This window comes from Dromiciops gliroides, chromosome 3 (genome assembly GCF_019393635.1).
Source record: "Dromiciops gliroides isolate mDroGli1 chromosome 3, mDroGli1.pri, whole genome shotgun sequence".
NCBI lineage: Eukaryota > Metazoa > Chordata > Mammalia > Microbiotheria > Microbiotheriidae > Dromiciops > Dromiciops gliroides.
This window is the reverse complement of record NC_057863.1, coordinates 16604349-16616789: the sequence shown is the minus strand read 5'-3', so window position 1 is coordinate 16616789 and position 12441 is coordinate 16604349. Positions and strand designations below refer to the sequence as shown.

At 47.9% G+C, this 12441-nt stretch overlaps 1 protein-coding gene across 1 annotated transcript in view; it reads right to left on the bottom strand.

The window, feature by feature from the left end:
- Positions 1–12441, bottom strand: part of GMPS (guanine monophosphate synthase) — a 75683-nt gene that overhangs the window by 16615 nt on the left and 46627 nt on the right. The window contains exons 5-10 of the mRNA XM_043994369.1: positions 11600–11703; positions 10730–10923; positions 9363–9528; positions 5507–5658; positions 3141–3314; positions 1210–1315 (exon numbers count right to left, since the gene is read on the bottom strand). Coding sequence (XP_043850304.1) covers positions 1210–1315; positions 3141–3314; positions 5507–5658; positions 9363–9528; positions 10730–10923; positions 11600–11703 — 896 coding nt within the window. The remainder of the gene's footprint in view (positions 1–1209; positions 1316–3140; positions 3315–5506; positions 5659–9362; positions 9529–10729; positions 10924–11599; positions 11704–12441) is intronic.

The window sequence follows — 12441 nt, the reverse complement described above, 5'->3', positions numbered from 1 at the left end:
TGGCGCAGTGGATAGAGCACCGGCCCTGGAGTCAGGAGTACCTGAGTTCAAATCTGGCCTCAGACACTTGACATTTACTAGCTGTGTGACCCTGGGCAAGTCACTTAACCCTCATTGCCCCGCAAAAAAAAAACAAAAAAACAAAAAAACCCAAAAAAAAAACAAAAAAAAAAGAAAGGAAACACTGGCCATGTTGCTGTGGGATGGTGGAATGGAACAGAACTGGACCCGAAGGGGCCTCAGAGCCCTCCGCTGCCTCCCCCTAGAGATAAGCAGCCTGAAGTCCAGGCAGGGAAGTGACGTGCACTGGGTCACAGCGGCTGAGCAGGTGCGAGACTCAGTGGGCCACGTGGGGCTGGAAGGAGTGCCAGGGTCTCCTCTCCCTCAGTTCCAGGGACGTCTGGAAGCCCCACTCAGGTCACAAAGGGGTCCTGCTATCTTCCCTGCACCACATTAGAGGCACCTTCATTCCCAGAGGTCCAGCAGAGGCTGAGCTACCCCTGCTGACATGACTCAGCAACACTTCCCCCTTCCCCAAAATGTGATGGCTGGTGGCAGGGCCGGGATTCAAACCTCGGCGCTCTCTTATATCCAAGACTCAGGGCTGTTTGCGCTGTACCTGGAGCACAAGCATTGTCATTCCATTTTACAAATAAGGAAACTGAGGCCGGCTGACTTCACACACAACCAGTAATGCTTCGGGAATTCCAAAGCAGGTGTTCCGACTTCAAATCCAGTCTACACCACTACTGGTGTATTAAAGGAAGCATCTGGATGGAATGCAATCTTTTTGTAACGGCGTAGACATCAGCGATAAAACTCAAGTATCGACATTAAAAGGGCATTTCTATCAGGTCACCTGCCTAAGAAGTTGGTTATTCTTCACAGCCTGGACACAAACAAGCAGAAGGGAAATACACTAAATCTGGCATGTGAACACTGAAAGGCAGTGGATCGGGGCGCACAAAAAGAAAACACACAATGATTTTACTGCGGCGCCAGCTCTGCCAGGATCCTTGGGCTGCATGCGACCCAGGCCCGGCCAGACTCTAGGCCCCAGGCACGGGGGGCCCTGACCCTCCAGCTCTGCCCCTGGCTTGCACTGAAGCCTTGGGCCAATGGAAAAAGGACCCACTCCCAGGACCCCTTGTTATGGAACACAAACATCTTCCCATGACGGAAGAGGCCAGGCCCGAAAACATTCTTTACCTGGGAATGGATGTCTAGAGACCAGCTCTTCGGGGAGACCGAGCTCTCTGCCTAAAATTCTCACTTCGTCTTTATGGAAGTCTTTCAGAGGCTCTATGACTTTTCCCTAAAAAGAAAACACAGCTGTTCAGCAGCATAACCCAGATCTGTGGAGGCTCCGGGTCATGCGAGGAGCCTGGCGTGCCTGGGAACTAAGGAGACTGATTCAATGTGCCCGAAGCAGATCCGAGGGCGCCATTCCCCACCCATCTCTGCTTCCAGGGCACACGTTTGGGGTTTGGGGTTGATTTTAAAGGAAGAAGAATGGTCTGAAGTACCTGCCCAGTATGGACACAACAAGCATCCACCCACCAAAGACCAGCGACTGCCAGAGCTTCTTCCCCAAGCCCTGAGCTCTTCAAGGCGCTGGGGGAGATAGGAAGGTGATCTTGAAGTTTAAATGAGCAGAGGGAATAGAAGCCACCCCAATGACATGCTGCCTAATAACCTCAGGGCAGAGTCCAACAGGAGGGGCAAGGACAAGTCATCCAGGCTTACACTCCCAATCCCTTTACACATTACAAAACACCTCCCGTACAAGCCCTCACTGGGTCCTCATAAGTCAGTGAGCGGGGTGACATTATTATCCCCATTTTACAAGAGAAAATCGAGGGGATCAATGACATGTGCAGGGTGACACAGAGATGGCAGGTGTGGGGGGTAAAATTTAATGGGGTGGCCCTATTTCTGTCCCAAGTGTAGGTAAAATTAGCTGGGGTTTATCACATATTTGTTACTTAGAAATTAGAGGCCACTGTACCAGTTTGGGCATTAAGCATTTTTTAAAGTATTAAATATTAGTAAAGAGAGCGCACATGTCTCTGAAAGACAGGCAAGCCTAGCTAGGATCTAAGGGAGAGAGAAGAGAAAAAGGTGCCTTCACCTACGAGTCTTAGGCCAAAAAGCAGAAGTTCCTGCCCCTCTGAGAGCGGAAGCTACCTGCGGATCCCAAAGAGAGGTGGTCCCTACACGCCGCTCCAAGCTAATTGGCCAGCATCACCCAAATCCATTGGTTCACTGGATTTGAGGGCGGTCCATGAGCAGAACGTGCTGAGGTCAGAGTTCAGATCCTCTGGTGGGAACAAAGCTTTCAGGTAGGTGTGGTTTTGAATGAGGTAACTTCCTGACTCTGGGGTGACCTTAAGAAAGGTCATGCCAGGATCAGTGAGGCCTCTGGGGAGCCCCCAAACCACATTATTTTCTTACACGGGAAGTGGATAAAATAGGAGGACGTAAGAACATCACCCCCCACTTTTGTCAGGGAAGGTGTGGAAGGAAGAGGGTTTTCTGGATGCAGGGACAGCATTTGCAAAGGCAACAGGAAGGAAGCGGCAGCCCTGGAGCCCCTGAGCTAGAGGTGTCTGGTGGGGAGCAGAAGATCAGCTGGGCAAGGTCCGGAGGTACCAGGTCATGGAGGGCTTTGAATACCAAGGGAAGGACTCTGGACTTTATTCCAAGGGAATAAGAGCCCCTGGAGTGACCTAAGCAGGATGCTATTAGGAGATTCATGCAAAAAGATTCTCTCTCCTTTTTTGGAAGAGGAGGGGTTTAAATATGATTCATGAAATTAATTACCCTACCCATGCAAATCAGCAACTACCAAGCCACCTACAGACTAGAGCTGCCTCCCACCCTGAAAGGTTCGACCGCCTGGAAAAATGAGGCTCATGGATGTCAAAATGATTTAAAAGTCACAGTTACTACAGCAAGAAGCAGAGCTGAGACCGGAGCCTCGGCCTCCTGCCTCTCACTCCAGGGCTCTCTCTCCTACCCTGTGGTACCCGGTGTATGACAGCCCGGCATCTCCCAGAGAAAGATGGCACTGCTGACACCCTCACATGCAGGGCACGCCCCTGAGCTTTTCCCAAGGGTGCCTGCTCTCGCCTGCTCACCTCCTCTCTCAGCTTTCTGATGAGCTCCGTATCATTGTGATGCGTTTTGATGACTTCAGCTTTGCCACTCGCCACGAGGGAGGCGCTTTCAATCAGATCAGGCCTTAGCGTTCCCTGGGCAAGGAACACCTCCTCTGGTTTCAGGTTCATCTCTCCAATGACTTCGTTGGCGATCTGTAACCAAGAGAACGGACACAAGGTTCAAGCAGGGAGAGGATCTTTTTGTGGCCGAGTAGCCCAGTTGATCTGGCTCCCCATGGAAGAGCAGCACACGGCTATGCCCATCTGTCCTGTGTGATTGTAAACAATTCTTCTTCCCACTATCACACCAAGAAATGGAACCCCACACAATTAAGAATGCTGACAAATAATATCTATAGTCACATGAAAAAATGCTCTAAATCACTATTGATCAGAGAAATGGAAATTAAAACAACTCTGAGGTATCTATCATCTCACACCTATCAGAGTTGCAAATACAACAAAAAAGGAAACTTGGATGCTGGAGGGGATGTGGGAAAGCTGGGACGCTAATCCACTGTTGGTGGAGTTGTGAATGGATCCAACCATTCTGGAGAGCAATTTGGAACTATGCCCAAAGGGCTAGAAAACTCTGCATACCCTCTGACCCAGCAATACCACTGCTAGGTTTATATCACAAAGACATCCCCCAAAAGAGAAAAAGACTTATTTGTACAAAAATATTTCTAGCAGCTCTTTTTGTGGTGACTAAGAATTAGAAATCAAGGGAATGCCTATCCATTGGGGAATGGCTAAACAAGGTGTGATATATGATGGTGATGGGATGTCATTGTGCTATAAGAAATGACAAACAGGATGATTTCAGAAAGGCCTGGAAAGACTTGTGTGAACTGATGTCTTGTGAAGTGATCAGATCTAGGAGAACATTGTGCACAGTTAGAGCAATACTGCTTAATGAAGAACTGTGAATGACTTAACTATTCACAGCAATACAAAGACCAAGACAATCCCAAAGGACCAATGATGAAATATACTATCCACCTCCAAAGAAGTGATGTTGACTGAACAGACTAAAGCATGTTATTTTTGATTTTCTTTCATTTTTTCTTTTACTCATTTTCTTATATAAAATGATTAATATGATAATGTTTTATATAATTGCAAGTGTTTAACCTATATCTGATTGCATAACACCTGAGGAAAGGGGAAGGGGAGGGAGAAAGGATGGGATAAAATTTGGAACTCAAAACTTTAAATAAAAATGTTTATTATAAAAAAAAAAGCAAGAGGCCTCCTACTCCATCATCCCCCCTCCTCAATCTCTCCTTCTCTATCATCCTTCCTCCTCCATCTAGCCTCCCCATCATCCCTCTTCTTCCTCCCTCCACTAGCACATGCAGGTCAGGCAGGAAAGCAGGGTATGTGAACAGGAGATGGGCTTGTTCCCTCAGTCCTGCAGGCACAGGTAGGAGTTCTCTAGTCAGCACAGAAGGAAGAACTACCTCCTAATTCAGAATTAAAACTGAAAAATGCTTAGCACAGTGCCTAGCCCATAGTAGGCACTTAATCAATGTTTGCTGATTGATTTGATTGCCTGCAGCCTGGGCAAAGGCGGTAGCTCTCATCTGAGAAGGCTGATCCTCCTTACACAAACTAGTGAGCTTTTCTATCCCTTATCATAGCGGGAGGTGGGGGGCCTTGGAGCAGTGGCCACACCCCAAGAGCCTGCCTCTTTCCTCTCTTATTGCCTTGTAGCTGTCCCACCCACCGATGCCAGGCTTGGCTCAGCCTCTCACTGCATCACATTGAGCACTCGTACAATATTCATTTCTCTCCCTGTTCTCAGAAGCAGCTCTCCAAACCCCACAGGTGCTTCCTTATATTCCCATCCAAAGAGGAAAATACACCCATTCACTGAAGCCATCGGAACCCACCAGTCGGGCAAGAAGACCATGGTTTTCAAGCATGGCCGGCAGGCCTTGGTCTTGGGAGCCCAGCTACAAGTCTTCCCCTTCAGACAGAGGGGATTCGACCACTCACCTCACAAATTCCCAACCCCATCTGCCAGGAAGAAAAGTGTTAACATTAAAAAATCATGGAGGGGCGGCTAGGTGGTACAGTGGATAAAGCACCGGCCCTGGAGTCAGGAGGACCTGAGTTCAAATCCAGCCTCAGACACTTGACACTTACTAGCTGTGTGACCCTGGGCAAGTCACTTAACCCCAACTGCCTCACCAAAAAAAAAAAGAAAAAGAAAGAAAGAAAGAAAAGAAAAGAAAAGCACTACAGATGTCGGTTCTCCAGCACTACAATCCATGGACAACGGTCACTTGAGACATAATCGGAACCTTAACAAAAGCTAGACATAATTGGACAATTCGTACCTTAACAAAGGTGTCTCCAATGATTTTTCTTTTTTCCTCAGGATTTGTGGTCATGTTTAACGTCTTGCTGATTCTTTTTCGGGGTGTTCTGTCTTCCTCAGATATCGGTAAAGTTGTTGTGCCATTGTAGAAAGAATGCGCAGCATTTACCACTGTGTGACAAACATAGGCTCTTTTTAAAGAGTGATCAAAGCCCAAACAAGCTTCCTCTAAAACCCCCAGAGTCTTTCACATTTCCCAGAACTACTAGTATGTTAAGACAATTCATGAATCAAGTCACATTTGCTCTCAAGAACGAAGGACGCTGGGACTTTCTGTAAGGATGCCGGGCATCTCCCTTAGGCCAGGCCCAGAAAAGCAAGATTCCACCTCGGCTCTCTGTTTAGATGTACGCGTGCAGCCACCAGAACTACCCAGGGTCGGGGTGCTCAGAGAACATCACTAATCAATCCACAGAACCCTTCCTCCAGGCTAACCACTTACACCTGAAAAACCGATTTTCATGAACTGACCCTTGATCCTCAAGTGAGTGTTAGGCCTGAAGTTAAGCACGATTTGAGTTCAAACCTAGCCCTAGACACTTACTAGCTGTAAAGTCCTGGACAAATCACTTAATATTTTCTGCCTCAGTTTCCTCCTGTGTAAAATGAGGCTAACAATAGCACCTACCTCCCAGGAGTGTTGTGAGGATCAAATGAGAAAATAACCAGAAAGTGCTTAGCCCAGTGCCTGGCACATAGTAAGCACTCTATATAAATGTCAGCTATTATCATCACTATGACATTTCATTATTCTGTCAAGAAAGATTCCTTGACTGTGCCTCTATGTACAAAACTCTGTGCCGGGAGTGGAGGGGAGTCCAAAAACAAGTTTTGGGAACCAGCCCTGCTCTCTCCAAGGCTCCTAATCTAGGGGGAGCAGAAAAAGGCAAGGGCCGCTAAGATGGGAAAACGAGACACAGTGTTGCCAGACGCACTGGCGGCTCTGCCGGGTGGAGAAGGTCTCACATCTGGGGAACTTAAGCTAGGCCACCAAGGAGGGGTCCAACTGGTATAAATAGAAGCAAGGGTTTTCCCAAGACAACCCCACGGTGTGGGGCAAGGTACCAGGTGTGCTTGTGGTCAGAGATGAGAGGCAGTGTCTCTACAGGGTCACTTGCCTTAAGTATATTCTCTAAATATTATCAAAGCTTGGAATCCACAGATAACTCCTCTTTTAAAACAGCCAGACCAGCTTTTCTGAAGCCAAAGAGCTGATAATAAGAGAGAACACAGGCTCTTGATGAGGTCGAAGGCCTAAGCCTACAACCTTTCATTCTACAATTGAAACATCTCTCTCTCTCTCTCTTTTTTTTGGTGGCACAATGAGGGTTAAGTGCTTGCCTAGGGTCACACAGCTAGTAAGTGTCAAGTGTCTGAGACTGGATTTGAACTCAGGTCCTCCTGAATCCAGGGCCGGTGCTTTATCCACTGCCCCACCTAGCTGCCCCTGAAACATATCTTTGCTAGTGGTGTTTGCTCCCCTCAAGATATATTATCACTTACTTACCCATTATAACATATACTGGTCTTTTCTCAGGAAAGCAAGAAACACTCATACTTATCTTTTTGATAAAAAATATCAAATCTCATAAAAATTTCTAAAAGTAACATTATTTTGTGTCATAATTCCACTCCCAAGAAGGAGGATCAACGCTTAAAATAAGCTTCCATATGGAAGAATGATATGTGTGTAGACATACACGTACACACGTGTATACAAAGCATACATATAAGCAGACAGACAATTATCGGTTAAAGAGATCATGGTCTGCTGTTAAGAACTGATGCTGCTAAACACGAAACAGTTTCTGAAAGGCACTCTTCAGATAAAAGAGCATTTAGACACAAGCATAAACAAAAATCTCCTCAGCGTGATCAGGTTTCAGGCCTTAAACCCCATCTGACAAGGCCACGTTCTCACAAAAGCACCACCACACCCTTCAGAACCCAGTGAAGAAAGCAACCTTGCATCCTGGGAAGAGATGAATTTAAAAAGTCACTAAGAATAAAGACGTATGAGTGAGTGAACTGCAATCCACCCCCCTGAGGTTCTCCAAATCAGCCTGTGAGCTAGGGAAGGCAGATCACTTCTGGTTGTTGGAAAAATAGGGAAATGGGGTCCGAAGGGCTTCAATGGCTTGCCTGAGGTCACAGCAAGTCTATAAAGTCGAGAAGGATGAGGTGAGAAAGGAGCAGCAAAGGGAGCGATTGGGAGGTCAGTGGTCATGCTGGAAAGAACACTCGTGATTGAGCCATGCCATCAGAATGCAGCAGAGACCAGCGAGAGGAGAGGGAAACAGGGAGGGAGCTGAAGGAGATGGTAAAGAAGGGGGTGGGGGGGGGGTGGGGGGTGGTATTATTTTCAAAAATCAGGGACACTTGGGCATGTCTGCAGGCAGCAGACAGGGAAAGACTGAAGACTGCAGAAGGTACAAGCTCATGGGGACATCTGCCAGACCATGGGAAGGGACCCCAAGGACACAGAGAGGGGTTGGCCTTGATGAGAAGGGTCATGTCTTCATCAGTGACCGGAGAGAACTCAGTCTGATGGCAAGGGGCTGTGTGGTGTGGAGGAGCTTGTACCCACTGAGGTCCTCAGCTGAGAGGGTCGGGAGGAGGAGGAATGGAGAACCACTCCAGGAGGACAGAACTGAATTCTGTGATGGAGCCAGTCACCGGCCTGATTGCTTCGGCACTGCTCAGCAGCACAGCACAGGCACAGAGAAGGGGGAAGGATGGGGGGGAGGGGGGGGGGGGGTGAGCCAAGGTTACAGTTGGCCCCATCCTATCATTAGTAACCCTCAGACTTGCCACAAAAGCTTCCCTGTGTGTTATTGCCCCCTTTGAAGTGGGAGCTCCAGGGGGCAGGGACTGTCTGCTTTACACTGAATTTATTCACTCATTCCTCCCATTCATTCCCTCACAAAGTCCTGAGAGGAAGGTGCTCTGTCACCCATGAGAGAATGCCAAGCCCCTTGAGGGCAGGTGCAACTTGCATTTCTGGTATTTTTATCTCCTGTACCTGGCGTCACAACCAGAGCTTAATAAGCACTTAAACCCAGATCCAGTCTGATCACCCTGGTTTGTCATTAACTATGGAGTATAATTAACTAAAGATGAAAGTTAAGTGTCTCCCTGCCACGCCCCTAAAAATGCCTACCGATGGGATCTACTGCTAACAAAGGCAGAAAGCACGGCTTGTCTTCCTTCACCACCTTTGTGATTCAGAGGAATCTGATTCCTGGGTTCTCCAGCCCAAATATGGCAGCAGAAAGGTACGAAAGAAGGGAAAACAACCTAAGAGAAATGACAACTTGACAAATGATGAACCTAAGTAAGAAGGCAGGAAAGGGGATGCTGTTCAATGAGAACTGGGTAAATACAAATTTGTTGGCGTCAATAGTAATTCTTGTACAACCGATGTTTCTGAAGATGATCCCTAGGGCTGATGTTAAGAGGAGCTCAAAGATCATCAATAATATGGCAATCTCCTATGTAATGATGAGTTTTATTTAAGATGCTATATTAAGAAACAAGAAATGAATGTTAAGACCTTCCTTGGGCGGGGCACTGTGCTAAGTGCAGGAGACACCAAAAGAGGCAAAAGACAGTCGCTGTCCTCAAGGAGCCCCCAGTCTAATGGGGGAGACAACATGCAAACAACCAGGTACAAACAAGCTACCTACAAGATAAACAGGAAATACTGAACCAAGAAGGCACTAAAACAAGAGAGGCTTAAAGGAAGCCCAAGAATATGCTCAACAGGTGTGGCATGAAAGGACATTCCTTTGTTGAAGAACAGTTTGTAGCCGTACCTTTGACCTGAATTCCCAGTTTCCTGAGGGCCTCTTCCACAGACTGGCTCTCCCTCTTCCTCATAAAGCCATTATCTATATGCACAGCGATGACCTGATCTCGGTCCAAAGCCCGATTCAGCAGAGCCGTACAGACTGTTGAGTCGACGCCACCACTAAGTAAAACCTACGGAGGAAGGACACGGAAGTGGGAAAACGATGGAGAGGCTGCAGGCAGGCACTTCATCGAGGCAAGCAGCCTGCCCGATTCCCTCGTCTTCCAACCATAACCACTGAGCAGTTTCAAGCAGCCTGATGATAATGCTCCAAGATAATCAATAACTCCAAGACGTGCAATCAAGGATTTGTGCCTGTCGACCAGAGCTCTCTAAAGGTGGAGCCCAGGCTCGACCCACAGGGAGAACATCCTCAGGATGGGAAGAAGGGTCACCTCTCGTGCAAAGGCAATCTCCCATCCCTCCCACGGGTGACTTCCCACGTGCCTCAGGCAGAAGTCAGTGAATGAGCTGCCTCCCCCACTTTCCATTTCTGGATGGTACCGGATGAGCAGGTATGGAAGGGTTGTAGCTACACTCCCTTCCTCCCCAAACCCATCGCTCCCAAATTTCCCTGTTGCTATGGAGGGCACCGCCATCCTTCAGCCACCTCTGTTTGCCATCTGGCACTCTCCTCACTCTTTGCCTCAGCCTGTGTCCCACTGGATCACCAAACCCCGTTTGTACCATCGCGCCACCTCTTGCTCTCACTCACCCCCTCCTCACACAGACCTCTCGCCCGGACTCCTGCAGTCTGGGCTCCCTGCCCCAAGGCTCCCAGCTCTCCAACCCATCACCTATCCTGCACAGCCACCCAAATGAACAAATGTCCTCATCTTTTCAGTAAACGCCACTGCTTCCCGACTGCCTCTAGACTTACAAAGCGCTGCATTTTTATCTCATCTTTCTTTCTAAAATGTCTATTTTTTTTGTTTTGTTTTGTTTTAGTGAGGCAATTGGGGTTAAGTGACTTGCCCAGGGTCACACAGCTAGTGTTAAGTGTCTGAGGCCGGATTTGAACCCAGGTACTCCTGACTCCAGGGCCAGTGCTCTATCCACTGCACCACCTAGATGCCCCCTAAAATGTCTATTTTTTGAGTAACTTGTATAACAATTAGTATGGTCATAGGTAGATTTAATTTGGATAGAAGTAAGCATACAAATTTAGACAGTGTGTGCTCAAAAATTTTTACTGATAGAAAGCACAAGATGAAAACCTTTTGAAAGCACTGAACCAAACAAGATTAAGCAGGGATAATTGTTTAATCTGATGAAAAAGAGAAGTCAGTCAGGCAGACTGGCTTCCAGTCCCATCTCCTTCCCATGGCTCACCAGAACCTTGGATGTCCCCACTCGCTCCTTGATCTCACGAATGCACTCGAGCTCTCGGTTCTGAACTGTGAAGGTCCCGCTACACCCGGCAATGTCGTACAGGAAATTCTTCAGGATCACTCTCCCATTTTCCGTAAGGCCAACCTCCGGGTGGAACTGCACTCCGTACAGTTTTTTAGATTCGTTTGCTATACCTTCATAGAAATAACATTACAAGCTATTAAATAATGGCTCATGTTTAAAAAAACTGGTTTGTTTCCTTGCAATTCCTTCCAAAATTTGAAAACAGGTAGAGTTGCCTTGCAAAGATGAGAGGTGGGAGACAACCACCACTAGCCACTTGATCTGGAAGGGCAACTATGCAGAGAAGCCTAGAAAGCCACTGCGTGCACAACAGCACTCTGATCACCCCCCACAATGGCCCCTCTGTGCATCACGAGCAGCGTCAGTCAGAGCGGCTCCTTCCCGTGGAGCTGCCCACCTCTCTGATTCTCTCATTACAGCATGGAGCTGAAGTCGGAGCATCTTACATCTGAGGCTACAAGAGGGCAAGCCCAGATGAGGAAACTGAGGCACAGAAAGGTTCAGCGACTTGTCTATGGTCACATGAATACTGATGGGCAAAGGGGGGGGGAAGGGGTCAAGCCCCAAGTCTCTGACTCCCCAACCCCTTTTCTTTCCACTGGCAACAAAGGACAGAAGGTGCCCCAGGGTCAAGGAAGCGAAAGCAAGAGGGGTTTCTCTCTCTTAAAGGGTTGGTTTGACTCCTGAAAACGAGCAACAAAATCCAGTGTTCCCAAGTCTTAGCTACATCAATACTCGATGAGCAAATGAAGATGCGCCAAAGGCAAGTGCTTTAAGAAGTCACACCTGCCACGATGTTCCCAGACTGGGCCACAACCTTGAATCCATCAGCGACTTTGTCCACGCTGTCTCCATGTGTGAGTAGCACGATCTCTTCCTTCTGAAGACCCCTGAAAATAAAATCTCGATTAGAGTCACGTGCAAAAACTGCACACACACAACATTGAAACACACATAAGCTTTCAACTTGTCTTCAAAGAGTAACCTTAAGATAAGGGAGCCCCTGAACAGCATCTTGAGGCTGAGTTTATGGTGGAGAATAGGTGATAAAACGATGACACACCCACAATGTGGCTGTTAACTGTCACCATTCCCCAAACTGAGCAGCATGATAATAAAAGGGCCTTCCGGCTCAAAAGAAAAGCAGCAAGCTCACATTTGAAAGACTCCGGTTAGTTAGAGTCCTGACTTCCAAAACCTTCTGATGCCATAGTTTGCATTGTTCCTCTAATAAAAAGTACAAGCGACATACAACCAGAGAATATTCAGACCAGAATGAACCATCGAACTTCGGCCCACCAATCTCAGAGTTCACGGAGGCCACAGAAGCCAAAGGAACAGTGTGATGACCCTAAATGCTCTTGGTGACAGAGCCAGGCCCGGGAGCCAAGGCTGCCTGCTCCCCATGTCGGGCATCTGAGCTCTCCAGCTTTAGGAGACGTTCGCAAAATCGGGGGGGGGGGGGGGGGGGGGGGGGGGGGGGGGGGGGGGGAGAGAAGAGCACGTCCTTTGGACTTCAAATTGATTGACAGAGTAACTGACAGCTGCCAAGAAGCCTCCTTGGAGTGAAGTCACCTGTTTACAAAAGAACTTGGAATTTTACAGAACCTTTCCTGACAGTGACCTGT